Here is a 16769-nt window from a genome sequence, read left to right as displayed (position 1 = left end):
ACAGTTTCAGGAAGACATTTATTTTCTCAGGCTACCTTTACAAGTTTACAATGTAGTCCTCTATGCCAAAAATCCAAACATGCACATTCTGAATGGACTGGTGAGAACTTGTGATAATCATTGGTATGGAGAAGGCTGTTTCATCAACCTGGGCATTCTACAACTTTTTTTTTTTCCTTTTACGAAAATCCCTTTAAATGATCTGCTGGAAGAAACACGTTTTGTTCTGTTCTCAGATTCAACGGTTTTCTGAATTTACCAACCTTACTAATGTCTATTGACTTTCACAAATGCTCAATGGACGAAAAGTATATGCCTCTCCTGCAATTTCTCTACCGAACAGTGAGTTGGAAAATGAAACACATAAAGTTCTGGTCAGACGTTTGCATACACTTGTCATTGATATCAACATCTCGGGAAAGTTGGGCTTTCAGCTATTTCTTTAAACTTCTTCTGAGGCAGAATGATTAAACGAATGATATAAACCTTGAAATGAAAAAGTTCACGATCATAGCATCACACTATTGTACTAAAGAACAAGTTATTCAGAGGTGCAGACATTTTACTGTGATCCAGATGAAAGACACAACACTGTCACCCTCAGCAGAGAGGGAAGTCATTCTGATGTTGAGAAACTAGCCAGTAGTTTAAATCAGATTCAGGAGGACAAGTCAGGTCTCCGTCCTGTTTGTGGTACACTGGTCTAGCTATTTACCCTTTCTGGGATATGGGAGGATGCTGGGCAGTTTGCCCAACTGATCTATGTGTGTTTTGTGGACTGAGAGGTTATACAACTATGTCCCTTGTGGTGTCTTCTGGGAGATGCTCTGAGAGTATTGAGCCCTTTGCCATTGGATAATCATTCCCTATACAACTGGAGTGAGTGCTTGGTTTGCATTACCAGCAGTTAATCAGAAAGGATGACTTGTCCTCTCTGGATGGGGAATGAGTTGCTCTCTCAGATAGAGGAGTTTGAGTATCTCAGGGTCTTTTTTCACAAGTGGGGAACATGAGATTGAAAAGGCATCTACTGTGAAGATTGGGGTGTTTGAAAAGACTCACGTTTGGGGCAGAAACAGGAAAGTTTCATCTCCACGAGTACTACACGATATTACGTTGCTGCCAGTGAAACTGGCTTGGTGTATATTGTGGACTAAATGATTAACCAGAAGGGCTAAGTCAGAAATCTTCAGCATAATTTAAAGCTATCAGCTGGAAATTTCAAACTTAGACTCAAATTGACCATGCAACAGGACAATTATCCCTAACAAACATCAAAGCTGGCTGTGGAAATAAAGACGCTTTAAAATGGCACTTTCAAAGTCCTGACCTTAACCCCATCAAAATTATGTGGACTGTGTGTTAAAAGTCAAAGAGATTTCACTGAGCACTACCAATTTTTCTATGGAAAATATCAAAGCAGAATTCTAGCAGAAGCTTGCTTTTGGCTATTACGAGTCTTGTCAGGACGTACTTGGTGTGTTTTCTGTTTTTGACCATGTGTTGATTCAGAAAATCTCCAATAATCTCACATTAAGTGTTTTCTCCTTTTTTTGTTTTCAGTGCTGTGCAATCATTCTGCCTCAGAAAAAGCCATTTGACTACATCCATTATGAAAGAGCATAACCATCCATCCAGAACCTTCATTCACACAGTGTTTAACTTTGATCTGGGACATTAAATAGACTTATTCTTTTCATCTTTAGGTCATTCATGGTGCTATGATGAACTCTGTGGTAGGTATCCACGAATGTGTACGTATGTAAAATTCGCAACTGGAGTTTCATAATGATAATAAAGTGGGGATTGAATATCAGAATTGTCCTGACTTTTGTTTTTCTCTTATCAGAGAACACACCATCTAAGTGGCACCTTCTTCCTGACTCCAAATGTGATGGCAAATGACAGTCACCCATCAACATTGACTCAAACAGCGTAGAGGTGGATAAAAAGCTTGATTCCTTTACTTTTAAAGATTTTGGCAACGAGCATGCTATCAAGTACATCACGAATACGGGCCACGCAGGTTTGAATGCTTTCTTTTATTCAAAATTGTTTACTGAAGATTTGGTCAAGGCTAGACAATATACAAAGTGCAAGATGGTGAACATTGACGTCAACTGGAATCTGTTGTCCTGCAGTACAAATAGGCTATCTCTAGTTTTCCAAGGAATTTTCACAGGTGAATATCTAAAATAAACCCTTTATTGTTGTCATCTTGTTTTGTGATCTTACTATCTTCAAACTGAACATCCAGTGAAGTGTGTTCTGAAGGATGATTTGGTGGAGGTGTCGGAGAGGTTTGGAACACGTCTACTCCACCCTGCAGTTCCACTTCCACTGTGGCACAGACTCACTAGACTCAGAGCACACTGTGGATTCAAAAAGATACCCAATGGAGGTAGTTATAAGCACCACTTTTCTACATCTATTAGAGATTTATTTTCTGACTGCCATATCCTGTTGTCATAAATGGCAACTTGTGTCCAGATGCACATAGTGAACAAGAGGAAAGACTTGTCCCTGGATGAGGCATTGAAAGCTCCTGATGGTCTGGCAGTGCTGGGATTCTTTATTGAGTTAATAAGAAAGCATTAGACCAGGGCTACCCAAATCCGGTCCTCGAGGGCCAACGTCCTGCAGGTTTCAGATGTTTCCCTGCTTCAACACTGCTGATTCAGATGAAATGGAGCTCTTCAAAAGGTTGTTAAACCAGCTGATGAAGCATCGATCTGAATCAGGTGTGATGGAGCAGGGAAACATCCAAAGCCTGCAGGACGTCGTCCCTCGAGGACCGGATTTGGGTAGCCCTGCATCAGACTATTAGTAGTATAATTACCTTAAAAAAAAGAAGAAGTAAAAGCATGCTTGAATTTTTAAATAGCTCAAATATGCAGCATGAAAAGGTTTGGAAAAAAATGCCAGATCATGATTAGATATACAGCTTAAGGTGTATCCCTCAGCAGGTGACATCATTAACAGGAACAGCCATTCATCACACGCGTGTCGAAATGTCATGACCTCGCGTGGCCCTCATCATAGATTTTACTGTACATGCAAGGATAAGAGAGAAATCTAGACAACTAATCTCATCTCATTAATCTCATCATGATTAATAAGAATGTCAACAATTCTCGAACTCTGTTTGCTATGGTTGAAAAACTCACAAATCCGAGCTATTGTTACAACTCTATATTTATGAAATCAAATCAAATTTATTTATATAGCACATTTCATGTACAAACAGTTCAAAGTGCTTCACATAAAATAAAAGCATTGCAGCAGGGAGTGATTCATACTTTCGCTACAGTGGCTCCCTAACAACCCCTACGTGCAATGAAGCAGTGGTTTGGACAGTCTTTAAAGAGTCTGTTACGGTGGACCTAGACATGGTAAGTGTCTCTCTAATCATTGCTAATCAAAAAGGTAGTGTAGTAGCCTTGATCGAGAGTCTAATTAGAACAAACCTACAAGTACAAGGAATAAAGTAGTTCAAATTAATCTATTCTTCAAGTGTTGCATTACATATAAAGGGCTTCTGTACAAGTTGAACACAGCTAACATGCATTATCAATAGGCTGGCTCCATTTTGTAAGGAGGGTTTCTGTTGTCATCAGGACCAAGAGTCAAAGTAGATGAGGCTGGAATCCACGACACTGAACAGAAACCAAAGAAGTAAGTTCAAGGAGCTCTTTGTAGGTTTCAGCGATAAAACTGTGAGGAAGCATAGATAAAGACAAAGGTATAAATCTGCTTCTAAAACTTCTGTTACTTGGTGTAAAATCATATCAATAACTGTGAAAGGTAAGAACTTTTAAGCAATCTAGACTCTTTGTAGAGATAAAAGATCAGTGTGAGTAATTGTGCATGATTGGCCATGGTTAGGTAGGTCACAAAAACAAAGCTGCAAAAGTCCTCTATGCTGTACATATGCAGAGGCAGCTTAGGAACAAGATGAAAGACACAAAATAAAAGATATATGGTAGTTTGCTTGGAGTCTGGCAAATAGCTTTAAAAGGAACATGAAAACACAACAAAATGATCTGATCTGATGAGTAAAAACCGAACTATTTGGGTCAAGGTTCAAGCAAAGTCTGGCAACTACGGGGCACTGTTCATCCACTAAAAACAGTTAAGCATGACAGTGGCAGGATTCTACTGTGGGGGAGCTTTTTAACAGCAGGGAGAGGGACACTGGTCATAAATGATGGTAGAATAAATGCTGCAAAAAATTGAAGATTGGGGTGTTTGAAAAGACTCACGTTTGGGGCAAAAACAGGAAAGTTTCATCTCCACGAGTACTACACGATATTACGTTGCTGCCAGTGAAACTGGCTTGGTGTATATTGTGGACTAAATGATTAACCAGAAGGGCTAAGTCAGAAATCTTCAGCATAATTTAAAGCTATCAGCTGGAAATTTCAAACTTAGACTCAAATTGACCATGCAACAGGACAATTATCCCTAACACACAACAAAGCTGGCTGTGGAAATAAAGACGCTTTAAAATGGCACTTTCAAAGTCCTGACCTTAACCCCATCAAAATTATGTGGACTGTGTGTTAAAAGTCAAAGAGATTTCACTGAGCACTACCAATTTTTCTATGGAAAATATCAAAGCAGAATTCTAGCAGAAGTTTGCTTTTGGCTATTACGAGTCTTGTCAGGACGTACTTGGTGTGTTTTCTGTTTTTGACCATGTGTTGATTCAGAAAATCTCCAATAATCTCACATTAAGTGTTTTCTCCTTTTTTGTTTTTAGTGCTGTGCAATCATTCTGCCTCAGAAAAAGCCATTTGACTACATCCATTATGAAAGAGCATAACCATCCATCCAGAACCTTCATTCACACAGTGTTTAACTTTGATCTGGGACATTAAATAGACTTATTCTTTTCATCTTTAGGTCATTCATGGTGCTATGATGAACACTGTGGTAGGTATCCACGAATGTGTATGTATGTAAAATTCGCAACTGGAGTTTCATAATGATAATAAAGTGGGGATTGAATATCAGAATTGTCCTGACTTTTGTTTTTCTCTTATCAGAGAACACACCATCTAAGTGGCACCTTCTTCCTGACTCCAAATGTGATGGCAAACGACAGTCACCCATCAACATTGACTCAAACAGCGTAGAGGTGGATAAAAAGCTTGATTCCTTTACTTTTAAAGATTTTGGCAACGAGCATGCTATCAAGTACATCACGAATACGGGCCACGCAGGTTTGAATGCTTTCTTTTATACAAAATTGTTTACTGAAGATTTGGTCAAGGCTAGACAATATACAAAGTGCAAAGTGGTGAACATTGATGTCAACTGGAATCTGTTGTCCTGCAGTACAAATAGGCTATCTCTAGTTTTCCAAGGAATTTTCACAGGTGAATATCTAAAATAAACCCTTTATTGTTGTCATCTTGTTTTGTGATCTTACTATCTTCAAACTGAACATCCAGTGAAGTGTGTTCTGAAGGATGATTTGGTGGAGGTGTCGGGGAGGTTTGGAACACGTCTACTCCACCCTGCAGTTCCACTTCCACTGTGGCACAGACTCACAAGACTCAGAGCACACTGTGGATTCAAAAAGATCCCCAATGGAGGTAGTTATAAGCACCACTTTTCTACATCTATTAGAAATTTATTTTCTGACTGCCATATCCTGTTGTCATAAATGGCAACTTGTGTCCAGATGCACATAGTGAACAAGAGGAAAGACTTGTCCCTGGATGAGGCATTGAAAGCTCCTGATGGTCTGGCAGTGCTGGGATTCTTTATTGAGGTAATAAGAAAGCATTAGACCAGGGCTACCCAAATCCGGTCCTCGAGGGCCGACGTCCTGCAGGTTTCAGATGTTTCCCTGCTTCAACACTGCTGATTTAGATGAAATGGAGCTCTTCAAAAGGTTGTTAAACCAGCTGATGAAGCATCGATCTGAATCAGGTGTGATGGAGCAGGGAAACATCCAAAGCCTGCAGGACGTCGTCCCTCGAGGACCGGATTTGGGTAGCCCTGCATCAGACTATTAGTAGTATAATTACCTTAAAAAAAAGAAGAAGTAAAAGCATGCTTGAATTTTTAAATAGCTCAAATATGCAGCATGAAAAGGTTTGGAAAAAAATGCCAGATCATGATTAGATATACAGCTTAAGGTGTATCCCTCAGCAGGTGACATCATTAACAGGTACAGTCATTCATCACATGCTTGTCATGACCTCGCGTGGCCCTCATCATAGATTTTACTGTACTTGCAAGGATAAGAGAGAAATCTAGACAACTAATCTCATCTCATTAATCTCATCATGATTAATAAGAATGTCAACAATTCTCGAACTCTGTTTGCTATGGTTGAAAAACTCACAAATCCGAGCTATTGTTACAACTCTATATTTATGAAATCAAATCAAATTTATTTATATAGCACATTTCATGTACAAACAGTTCAAAGTGCTTCACATAAAATAAAAGCATTGCAGCAGGGAGTGATTCATACTTTCGCTACAGTGGCTCCCTAACAACCCCTACGTGCAATGAAGCAGTGGTTTGGACAGTCTTTAAAGAGTCTGTTACGGTGGACCTAGACATGGTAAGTGTCTCTCTAATCATTGCTAATCAAAAAGGTAGTGTAGTAGCCTTGATCGAGAGTCTAATTAGAACAAACCTACAAGTACAAGGAATAAAGTAGTTCAAATTAATCTATTCTTCAAGTGTTGCATTACATATAAAGGGCTTCTGTACAAGTTGAACACAGCTAACATGCATTATCAATAGGCTGGCTCCATTTTGTAAGGAGGGTTTCTGTTGTCATCAGGACCAAGAGTCAAAGTAGATGAGGCTGGAATCCACGACACTGAACAGAAACCAAAAAAGTAAGTTCAAGGAGCTCTTTGTAGGTTTCAGCGATAAAACTGTGAGGAAGCATAGATAAAGACAAAGGTATAAATCTGCTTCTAAAACTTCTGTTACTTGGTGTAAAATCATATCAATAACTGTGAAAGGTAAGAACTTTTAAGCAATCTAGACTCTTTGTAGAGATAAAAGATCAGTGTGAGTAATTGTGCATGATTGGCCATGGTTAGGTAGGTCACAAAAACAAAGCTGCAAAAGTCCTCTATGCTGTACATATGCAGAGGCAGCTTAGGAACAAGATGAAAGACACAAAATAAAAGATATATGGTAGCTTGCTTGGAGTCTGGCAAATAGCTTTAAAAGGAACATGAAAACACAACAAAATGATCTGATCTGATGAGTAAAAACCGAACTATTTGGGTCAAGGTTCAAGCAAAGTCTAGCAACTACGGGGCACTGTTCATCCACTAAAAACAGTTAAGCATGACAGTGGCAGGATTCTACTGTGGGGGAGCTTTTTAACAGCAGGGAGAGGGACACTGGTCATAAATGATGGTAGAATAAATGCTGCAAAAAATGGAAGAAAAAGCAGATATGCTCCAGGTTGTAAGGACATGAGACAGAGTTTTAGGCTCAGAAACCAGTACCACTAAAAAAACAAAGCAAGCAAACAAAACAGCTGCATGTCTCATTGTGTGGTGTAGCCCAGCAAGTGCCACCAGGAGAAAAAAAAACCCGGTGGAAAATCGATTAAAATGTGTCAGACAATAAATGCTCATTCAATTTAAATCCAAAAGAGTAGAACCTGCGTAGACTTCCTATTTAAAACTCAATGCTCAAAAATAAATTCGACTTTATATTCAGTAGGTTGGACTGTAGATTTGCTGCTCAATAGGGACCACGTGTCTAAATAAACTTTAGGTGATTTTCTTTCTTGTTTTCCTGCTTTGCTTGTAATTACCGGTTTGACTGAAATCAGAAGCAGTCAGCAGGTAACTTATCTTGGCGACAGAAAACTTGTGACTGAGAACAATACAATCACACAGCTGAAAACAATCTTTCACTATCTACTGCTATGTAAGATTAGATTGCTATGTTAAGAGATTTATCTTCTTGATTCATAACACATGACAGGTTTCACCATCATAACTGGTTAGCCTATACTGGATGCTGAGGGTCAGGCTACTAATGCAGCTACATGAAAAATCATGGCCTTTAAAAAGATATTCATTGAGGCAAAAGGAAGCATCTTATGAATCTGTTTTAAATTTAAATTATTTTTTTCTTTAACTCTACCAGATGAGGAAGTTCCCAAAACATGCAGGAAATCGTGACGTATTTCGGCCCACACAGTCTCTTCATTCCAGAAAGATCTACACATCTGCATCCAGTGTCCCACAACCCATCTTATGTTATGTGCTGCTGGCATGTCTCTGTGCCCTTTTCAGATGATTTGAAACTTTGACGAATTACCGTTAAATGATCTATTTTGCACTATTTATTCCATCTTTCTATGCTAGCTAAATGTTTGAGAGTGTGGTTTTTCACCAGTGATAGTAACATTGTTAGACACAACTATCATTACTATGATTATATAAACCCTGTGCAGGATAACCAGGGATGCTGTTGATTAGGCTGCAGGTTGTTACACTGTTGACCGTACAAAATGCAATGTTGGACTTGTATGGAGACTGGGAGTGGGAGAATTATTTCAGAACCAAATAATACTGTAGTGATCACATGATTTGCAGTTTTGTTTGAACACTTAATCTAAAAGTGAAATGCATTGCAAAATACTGTTCATATTTTAGAGAACGTATTGATTTTAAGGAGCTAAGTATCCTCCACTCTGTACTGTGATGTCAGGTAGGAAGACCAGTCTGCTGTGCTGACTCTTTACAAATTTGTGATCAGAAAAAACAAAAGAAATATTATGAACTATTTGAAACTTAGATGCTTCTTTTATTTTAGCCATTTGCCTTTGATGGTTTCCTCCAGCTGGATGCTTCATGTCCTCTTTTATCCTGTTTCCTCGAATGCAAAGTGCTATTGTTTGATTTATGTGACCTGATTGAACACCAAGTTAGAAGAAAACAGCAAGTGAAGCGGTGTAAAACATAACAAACTTGTCAAGACAGTAAACAAATTCTGGTCTACACCCAGTTTGGTTAGGTTGAGAATCTTTGGCATGTCTGCTTTGTTTTCATTTGATGTACACTTCTGTAACTGATGCTGTACGTACAATATTTCCTGGAGCAGCTTACGCACACTCACAATCTTTTGGTTTTGGCTTTACAACATATTTGATTCATCTTGGCGCACCTGTCACGCATCATGACAGGTTTCATTGAGATGAATCTTTCATGAAGCTTTCATCATCTTTTTTTTTCCTATTCTTGTAGATGTTTCATCTCATCTGAGGCACTAAACTCTTTGGAATTGTTAGATTTGGTTCTTTTAGTTGGAAGCTGAAGAACGCACCAGAGTAATTCAAGTGAAAATTAAGTCTTTATTTGTAGTCACACGTCAAAGCATATCAGCGCGGGGCGCAGTCTGACAGACTTTCTGCGGGCATTCTTTCCCACTGAGCCCAGCGCTAATATGCTTTGACGTGTGACTACAAATAAAGACTTCATTTTCACTTGAATTACTCCGGTCCGTTCTTGAGCTTCCAGAATCATTGAGATTACATGTGTGTTCACTGATCCACCCACCATCCTGTGAGGGGTTTGAGTTGTTTTCACCTGTGAGTAGTTATTCTATCCGACCAACATGTGAGTTGTTTCGGTCAAATGATTTAAGGTGAAAACGGTGGGTGACTTTGCTTGGGAAGAGCAGTCAGGGCTGCGTTGTGCTTGATAGGTGGCCACCTCTGAATTGAGGTGGTTTTTCCAGTTTAACATAGATTGCCTGCCATGGCAGATACATGGAAAAGTTAAGAAATGCCCTTTTGTTGCCTCCTATTTAATCACTTTGAAGTTGCAGGACTGGGACGAGTATCGCTACTGAAAAATGAGCTCTCAGTAAGCAGTGCCTTAAAAACAACAACGACTAATCCATCACTGTAATTTCAGCACATTACTCGCCACCATCACACAAAGAGTTTTTAAAGAGGTCGTGCTCATTTCACTTTATGTCTGTGACATCACACTGCAAAATCAGCAGCCGTTCTCACTTCTGTAACTGATGCTGTACGTACAATATTTCCTGGAGCAGCTTACGCACACCCACAATCTTTTGGTTTTGGCTTTACAACATATATGATTCATCTTGGCGCACCTGTCACGCATCATGACAGGTTTCATTGAGATGAATCTTTCATGAAGCTTTCATTATCATTACCGGTTATATAAGGTCTTGAGCTTCAGGTTAATAATGCTATTACTTTATCATAAAAGAGAGACATGGCCATTAAAAGCATGAATAGGTTTGAAATCAGTATTTCTTTAACTCTACCAGATCAGGAAGTTCCCAAAACATGCACATCTACACATCTGCATCCAATGTCTCACAACCCATCTTATGTTATGTGCTGCCTGTTTATCAGTGTATTTTTCCATGACTGTGACCTATATGCACATTTACGTAAGTGTGAGGAAATACTTGTTAAATGTTCCAGGAGCTTTATCTTTTCAGTTGAGTAGAGCCCTCCTTCCTAAAGATACTAAATAGGATTCCGGCACGGTCTAAGATGCTTTATACACCTGTGTGTGGTTCTAGATTTCAAAATATGGTTGAATGACCACACAAACACCACCACATGACAGAGACGAATAGCATCCAGTTGAAGTGACTGCAAAGTTGACTGTGTCACTGTTGTGTGAGCTTATTTCTGCTGTAAATTGTCAGGGGGCAGAAACTGAAATCATCCACAGTGAAAAATTCAGGCTCAAAGTTCTGAAACTTAAAAAGCACTGTCTCCCTCTCAGTGTTAATTTATTCTTTGAGAACTTAAGGTTTCAAGTGATCTGCTTTTATTAAATGATTTCGAAAGGAATCTTGGTGATCAGGGTTGTTTTGGATAACATGAAGGAAAAGTCTGGAGGATTGGACACAGTAAACCACTCGTTCTAACTTTAAAGGGAAGTATTTAACATTCAGGAATTCAGTGACATACACAAATTGTGTATGTTAACATAAGGATGAAAAATGTTTTTATTTCTTAAACTGTTATGCTGAATAAAGGGAATAATAACATAACTCAACTCACCACCATTACAGCTTCCAACACCCATTGCGTGTAAAGAGATGCCTAGACAACGCCTCCTCCTTTTTATGCAGTATCATATCATGTCACAGTAAGTCAGTAATTGACCTCATTACTCGTCCTTGTGGTAAATCTGGTTTGGGAAAGACAAGTGTAGCACTGAAAATACGAGAAGACAGGAACTAAAATGAAAAAGTGCTATGTGCTCCACAAGCACCGCATTTTGTCGGATTTAATCATTCTTTTTCTTCATAAGATGTTTTGGGATTGAGAAAGAAAAAACATTCATCCTCTGAAAGCACTTGTACCCAGGGCTGGACTGGGACCAAAAAATGGCCCGGGCATTTTTGGCCATGGCGGCCCACCTTGAATATTTATACGATCACATAAGTAATCTCATCACTTTCTGTGAAAAATGCAATTAAATCCTAACACAAATGTATTCATTTAAATAAATCTCCTCACCTTACAAAAGCAGTTTTTTCATTAAATCGCTCTTCTCTGCCACTCTGTCAATCACTGTGTCAGTATCAAGGGACACAAGAACATCTTTCTCGGTGGCCATCAACATAAAGGCTTCCAGTTTGCTGGCAGAAAGGCAACTCCTCAGTCTGTGTTTGATGTAACGGAGGGTTGAAAATGACCGAAAATGACTGAGGCAGGAATATTAACCATTATTATACCAATCCATTTCAGCAAAGCAATGTTTCACTAATATTACATGGGCAACTGTAACCTGTAACACCTGCAAAACAATATAGTTATAACAAGCTAAAGTAACACTGAACACTGGTGTCTACATGAGAGTGTCATAAACATTAATGACACACTTGATATCTATGACTGATGTCATTGGGTATTTGCAATATCTGCACACCAGTCAACTTTACATAAGCCTACAAAATGGAATGGCACTAGATACGTTATAGCCTTGCCTACACACATTCAAATAAAGTAGATCTACTCATAGTATTAGTTGAAAATAAAGACTCTGAATGATCTCTGTGACAGAAATGCGCACGCGCAGACACACACACACACACACACACACACCACAGTCGGTGACCACCTCCTAACCAACAAGGTTGTGCAAAAAAACAGGCTAGGTTTTTTATTCGTGTTCCAGCCTGACTGGATAAAATAAGTAATAATCTCAGCATGATCAATTCCCCCCATACTGATGTAGTGAAGATGTCTATAAATAGCTCATTTAAGTCTCCACGCACACGGGGAGCCCTCAGTCCTCCCATTATAAAAACATGTCGTCATTCTGCTAACATTTCGCCTAACATTAGCCTACTTCTTACCGGGCTGGCTATTTTGACCTCCTCAATCTGTCCCTGGGTCACGTCTGTCTCCTCCTCCTCCTCCTCCTCCTCCTCCTCCTCCTCCGACTCCACCACGATAGCTTCTTCCTCTGTGTTTGGCCTACACTGTTCTACACTCGTGCACTGGGGGCTGCTGATGATGCTGACGGCCCTGGCCCTGCACTTGATGGCCCTGCACTGGATGGCCCTGCACACGGTGCTGTGGTCGTGGTGGAAGCACTTGCAAACATGTCAGTAAGCTTCGCACATTGTGCTGCTTGTAGGCTTTTTAGCCTTTTATCTCGAGCTTCTGTGCACCACCCTTTCGTTTCTGTTTGTTTATCCATTTCGGTTTTTGACTGTTCTCTCCTAGTCCGTTCAGCTCAAATGGTAGGATTGATGACCTGTGTCAATGATGAGGGGAGGGGCGGGCCAAAGAGGTGCTGAGAGATTTCATTGGACTAGCCCCGTCAACATGAAATCGTGGGCCGCCCGCCGGTAACTTTTTTTTTTTTTTTTACATTAGCCTAATAAAAAAAACAAAAAAAAAACCCGACATCACCAGCCCTCGGGAAAATGCCCGGTATGCCAGACTGTCAGTCCAGCCCTGCTTGTACCACATGATCTGAATACAGATTCAGGCTTCAAGCTGCTATTGAAGATCAGTTAGACTCGATGTTTCAACTTTTTCTGTGGAAAATGACCTTTGTTTTCTCTTATGTAGGATGAGTTTTACGTTAATGTTGTATGGATGTAATTGTATTTTGATGGATGCATTTTTGGATTGTTTTTTAAATAAAGCGACTGTGGCTAAAGATGTGTTATTTTCTAGTGTGTGATTTCTTAATCACCATCAGATGTGTTACTAGAGTGTGGCCTACATTACAAAGTTTCTTTGTTCTAGTTTTGAGTAAGAAATATGGACCAAAACTTTCATAATTAATACAGTTTAATAAGATGAAGCTGGTGTGTGACATTTTTTTTCCCCACCCCTATCTGTGATTCTTGAACTTCTTCATATTAGTCATTTTTGGGAGGGGAGATCCGCCCTGCGCAGTACCTGAGGGATGGGCTGTGCTCCTTTAAAACTGCGGCATGAAGCTTCACAGCTGTTACTTGACAGGGAGGCGACGCCACACTTGTGCATCAAAGGTAAAGCACCGCTATTCAGGTCAGGTGGGGGAGGCTTTTAGTCGGGTCACAAGCAGTAGCAGAACGGACTTTTTTCCCAACTGTTTTCATCAACAGATGGCTGTAGCATTTTAAACTTTAAATTATTATTATTTTTCTATTTTCTAAATGTATCCACAGTAATTTGTATTAAATCAATTTTAAATGAGTTCCCACTGGGACTTTAATTTGACTTTTTCTTTTCTTTCTCTTTTTCCTTATTGTTCTTTGGATCTGATGCTTTTTTTTGCACGCGGATGAGTCAACATTAACGTTTTGTTCCCCTGTTGTCTTTTCTTTTAACCCGGTTTCAGATGACGTGGTTCGTTGTAGCTGCAGTTGCTGTGTGTGTCCTTGTACCCAGCTCTCACTGTGCCTCAGCCACAGTCGGTATGTTGGTATATTAAATATTAAATTCATAGTGACTCTAATTGGACTAACTGCATATGTGAAGCACTCATTTCTCTACTCCCCTTCCAGACTGGTGTTATCACAATTCGTCTTGCAGTGAGTAATGTTGTTTTTTTTATTTTCTATTACATTTTTAAAAATGTTTTATCTCTAAACAGCTACAATTCAATTATCTTCACACTTTGATCACTACTCCTCTTTCCAGCGACTTAAGCCTCCCTTCTCTTTATAGATGATGCCACCTGGTCAACCATTGCGGCTCCGTTTTGCAACGGCACGCGCCAGTCGCCCATTAATATCGTCTCAGCATCAGCCACAGGCAACCCCAATCTAACCGCGTTCACCTTCGAGAAGTACGACGACAGGTCCGTCCTGGACAAGATCGAAAACACTGGCAACACAGGTGTGGAATGAGAAGCTTTGGATTTAAAGAATCTCCCTAAAACTTTTAAATGTGGAATCTTTTCCAGCCGGAATATCAAAACTTTGCTGGATTTCCCTATTTATTAATTATTTCCGCCATGTAGCAAGCTTATAACTTATGATTCAATAACTTTTCTAAATCTTTCCACTTCTTTAGTAAAGGTAGCCATCAAGACTGGTGTTAAGGTTTCTGGAGGAGACCTGTCGGAGTCCTATGACAGCCTGCAGTTCCACTTGCACTGGGGTAATGGCGCCTCTGTCCCTGGTTCTGAGCACACGGTGGATGGCAAGCATTACCCCATGGAGGTATAGGTTTTGTTTTATGTGAGTCACCCATGTTTTCTCCTTATAATGCTCCTACTAAAATGCATGGTTTCACCCCCTGCCCCAGTTGCACATTGTAAACAGCAAGTCATCCCTTAATCGGAACACAACACTGGCTGTAGCAGACTCCACAGGACTTGCTGCTCTTGGCTTCTTCATTGAGGTGAGAAGGAAGCATACACATATTAATGTAACTCTCATTGTACTGCGGTTCACTTTCATGTTGGTTTTCAAACTTTTTTTTTTTCTTCTTCCAGGTGATGTCTGGCAATGCAACTGGTCAACCTGCCAGCTGGAAAAAATTGACTTCCTACTTGAGCAAGATTCCTCTAAGTGGTAAGATTGCATCCTCTTGTATAGTTTTTTTTTAAATAATAGTAAGCTGGTCTCTTCACTGGTATTTTTTTTCCCCCCAGGCAACTCTGCTAAAATTGAACTTGCGATATCTCTGGATGACCTCCTGGAGGGAGTGGATCGCACCAAGTACTACCGTTACCTCGGTTCTTTGACCACCCCGTCCTGTAATGAGGCTGTGGTTTGGACTGTGTTCAAGGATCCAATCAGGGTCAGCAAAGATCTGGTGAGAGTTTTGTTATCCCCTCTCTCTTGTGCTTGTAGCTACCAAACAAGTTCTTCCAGTTCCTAACGCGCTCCATCTCTTCTTCAGATTGATCTCTTCAGCACAACACTGCGCATCTCGAACAACACGTCATCACCTTTGATGGTTAATGTCTTCAGAAATGTTCAGTCAGCACAGCCGGTCACAACGCAGCATAGCGGCTGCGGCAGCATTACTGCCAGCATGACAAGCTACTTTCTGGGTCTGGCCCTAAGCTTCATGCTGGCCAGGAGTTGGAACTAAAAATGGAATCAAAGCTAAAGTTGCTGTGACACAGGTCAATCTGTTAAAGTATGCATTGAGCGCTTAATATTATTGCCTTAATCCAGCATTAGGTTTTGAGACTGAGCCATAATACTACAAGACTTTTGATTTCCAATCCAGTTCTCTATATCTATTTAATTGTGAAAGGTTTGAAAACATGAAGTTTGGGAATTGCTACCTCTGTTCTAATGCGGTTGTCCCAGATGTCCTTTCAGGGTTCTTATTAACTTTATTGCTTTTCTATTGTGAGTTTTAGATCACAGACATGTTAGATTTAAGGTGTCAAATGTTGCATGGAAGGAAAAAAGAGCACTATTTTTATATGAGGCACAATCGGTCTCGAGTAGCCAAAGCGACACCCAGGTGCCTGAGAAGGGATGCATCAAGTTAACTGAGTTATTGTAGTTTAGTGTGGAAATCCAGCAGTTTGATTCAAGTTTTCTAAAGTATTTCCTTTATAGTGGCATGCATCTGTCGAGTGGAAGCTTCCTTATTGTGCAATGGCAACTAGTAAAGTCTGCTTTTTGTATTTGTTTGTACATTGCAGCATGACTTTTCTTTTATCACCCTCGCAAGGGCAGATGTCTCTTCCATTGCAGTGTTATGCTGAACACTCAAACTGAAACACGTGCTGCATCTTTTAGTTGGTGTAATGAAAGACTGAAGTTTAACTCTGTCAAATGAACACCTTTTTTCATCTAAATGATGTACACTCCTTTTTTTTGCCTTTTGATATTGTGATGCACAACTTGCACATTCTAACTTTGACCTCCTGAGCTTATTACATATTCATTAAAATATTTATCAATCACTGTCGGTCTTAGTTGTCTCTGTTGTGATGGTGTGCCAGAAAAAATGTGATTCATGCATTTTGATCTTTTAAGAGCTCGTGTTCACAAAACCACTGGGTTACATAAACTCCTTAGTTCAAAGATCGGTTTTAATCTCTGCTTGCTTTCTTACAGCTGAAATGTAAACACACTTGTTCCTCTTTGGTTTTAACTTTAGCAAGTGACCTGTGCCATTTAGAATAAACAGTCCAATACAAACTCAGATGCCGTTTAACTTGGATGTGAGCCACAAATGGCTGGGTGATGAATAATTCTGTGTTGTAATGCTGAACAAAAAAAGAGTGAAGACTTTTTGTGACAGAAATGGAACAATTTTTGTGACGTTGGCTTAAAGTTTAAATCTAGGA

The 16769-nt window shown here is 39.8% G+C and overlaps 1 protein-coding gene and 1 pseudogene across 1 annotated transcript; both read left to right on the top strand.

The window, feature by feature from the left end:
* Positions 1-79: 79 nt before the first annotated feature.
* Positions 80-8298, top strand: LOC142374527 (carbonic anhydrase 4-like; annotated as a pseudogene).
* A 5134-nt stretch (positions 8299-13432) lies between these two features.
* On the top strand, positions 13433-16383 carry LOC142373917 (carbonic anhydrase 4-like). Its single transcript, XM_075457388.1, has 9 exons — positions 13433-13512; positions 13845-13920; positions 14011-14037; positions 14174-14344; positions 14522-14670; positions 14756-14851; positions 14946-15024; positions 15105-15268; positions 15356-16383. The coding sequence occupies exons 1-9, from the start codon at positions 13456-13458 to the stop codon at positions 15548-15550; spliced, it is 1014 nt and encodes a 337-aa protein (XP_075313503.1). The 5' UTR covers positions 13433-13455; the 3' UTR covers positions 15551-16383.
* The last annotated feature ends 386 nt before the right edge of the window (positions 16384-16769 follow it).

Source organism: Odontesthes bonariensis, chromosome 23 (assembly GCF_027942865.1).
Source record: "Odontesthes bonariensis isolate fOdoBon6 chromosome 23, fOdoBon6.hap1, whole genome shotgun sequence".
In the NCBI taxonomy this organism is placed as follows: Eukaryota; Metazoa; Chordata; class Actinopteri; order Atheriniformes; family Atherinopsidae; genus Odontesthes; species Odontesthes bonariensis.
The sequence above is the reverse complement of the archived record's forward strand: the minus strand, read 5'-3'. Positions and strand labels throughout refer to the sequence as shown.

What these genes read in the sequence shown, in the direction of transcription:
- LOC142373917 (XM_075457388.1), top strand. Translation starts at nt 13,456, where the DNA reads ATGAAGCTTCACAGCTGTTACTTGACAGGGAGGCGACGCCACACTTGT. An exon ending in TTATCACAATTCGTCTTGCA is followed by an intron (nt 14,038 to 14,173) that starts GTGAGTAATGTT and finishes TTCTCTTTATAG; the next exon opens with ATGATGCCACCTGGTCAACC. An exon ending in CGAAAACACTGGCAACACAG is followed by an intron (nt 14,345 to 14,521) that starts GTGTGGAATGAG and finishes CCACTTCTTTAG; the next exon opens with TAAAGGTAGCCATCAAGACT.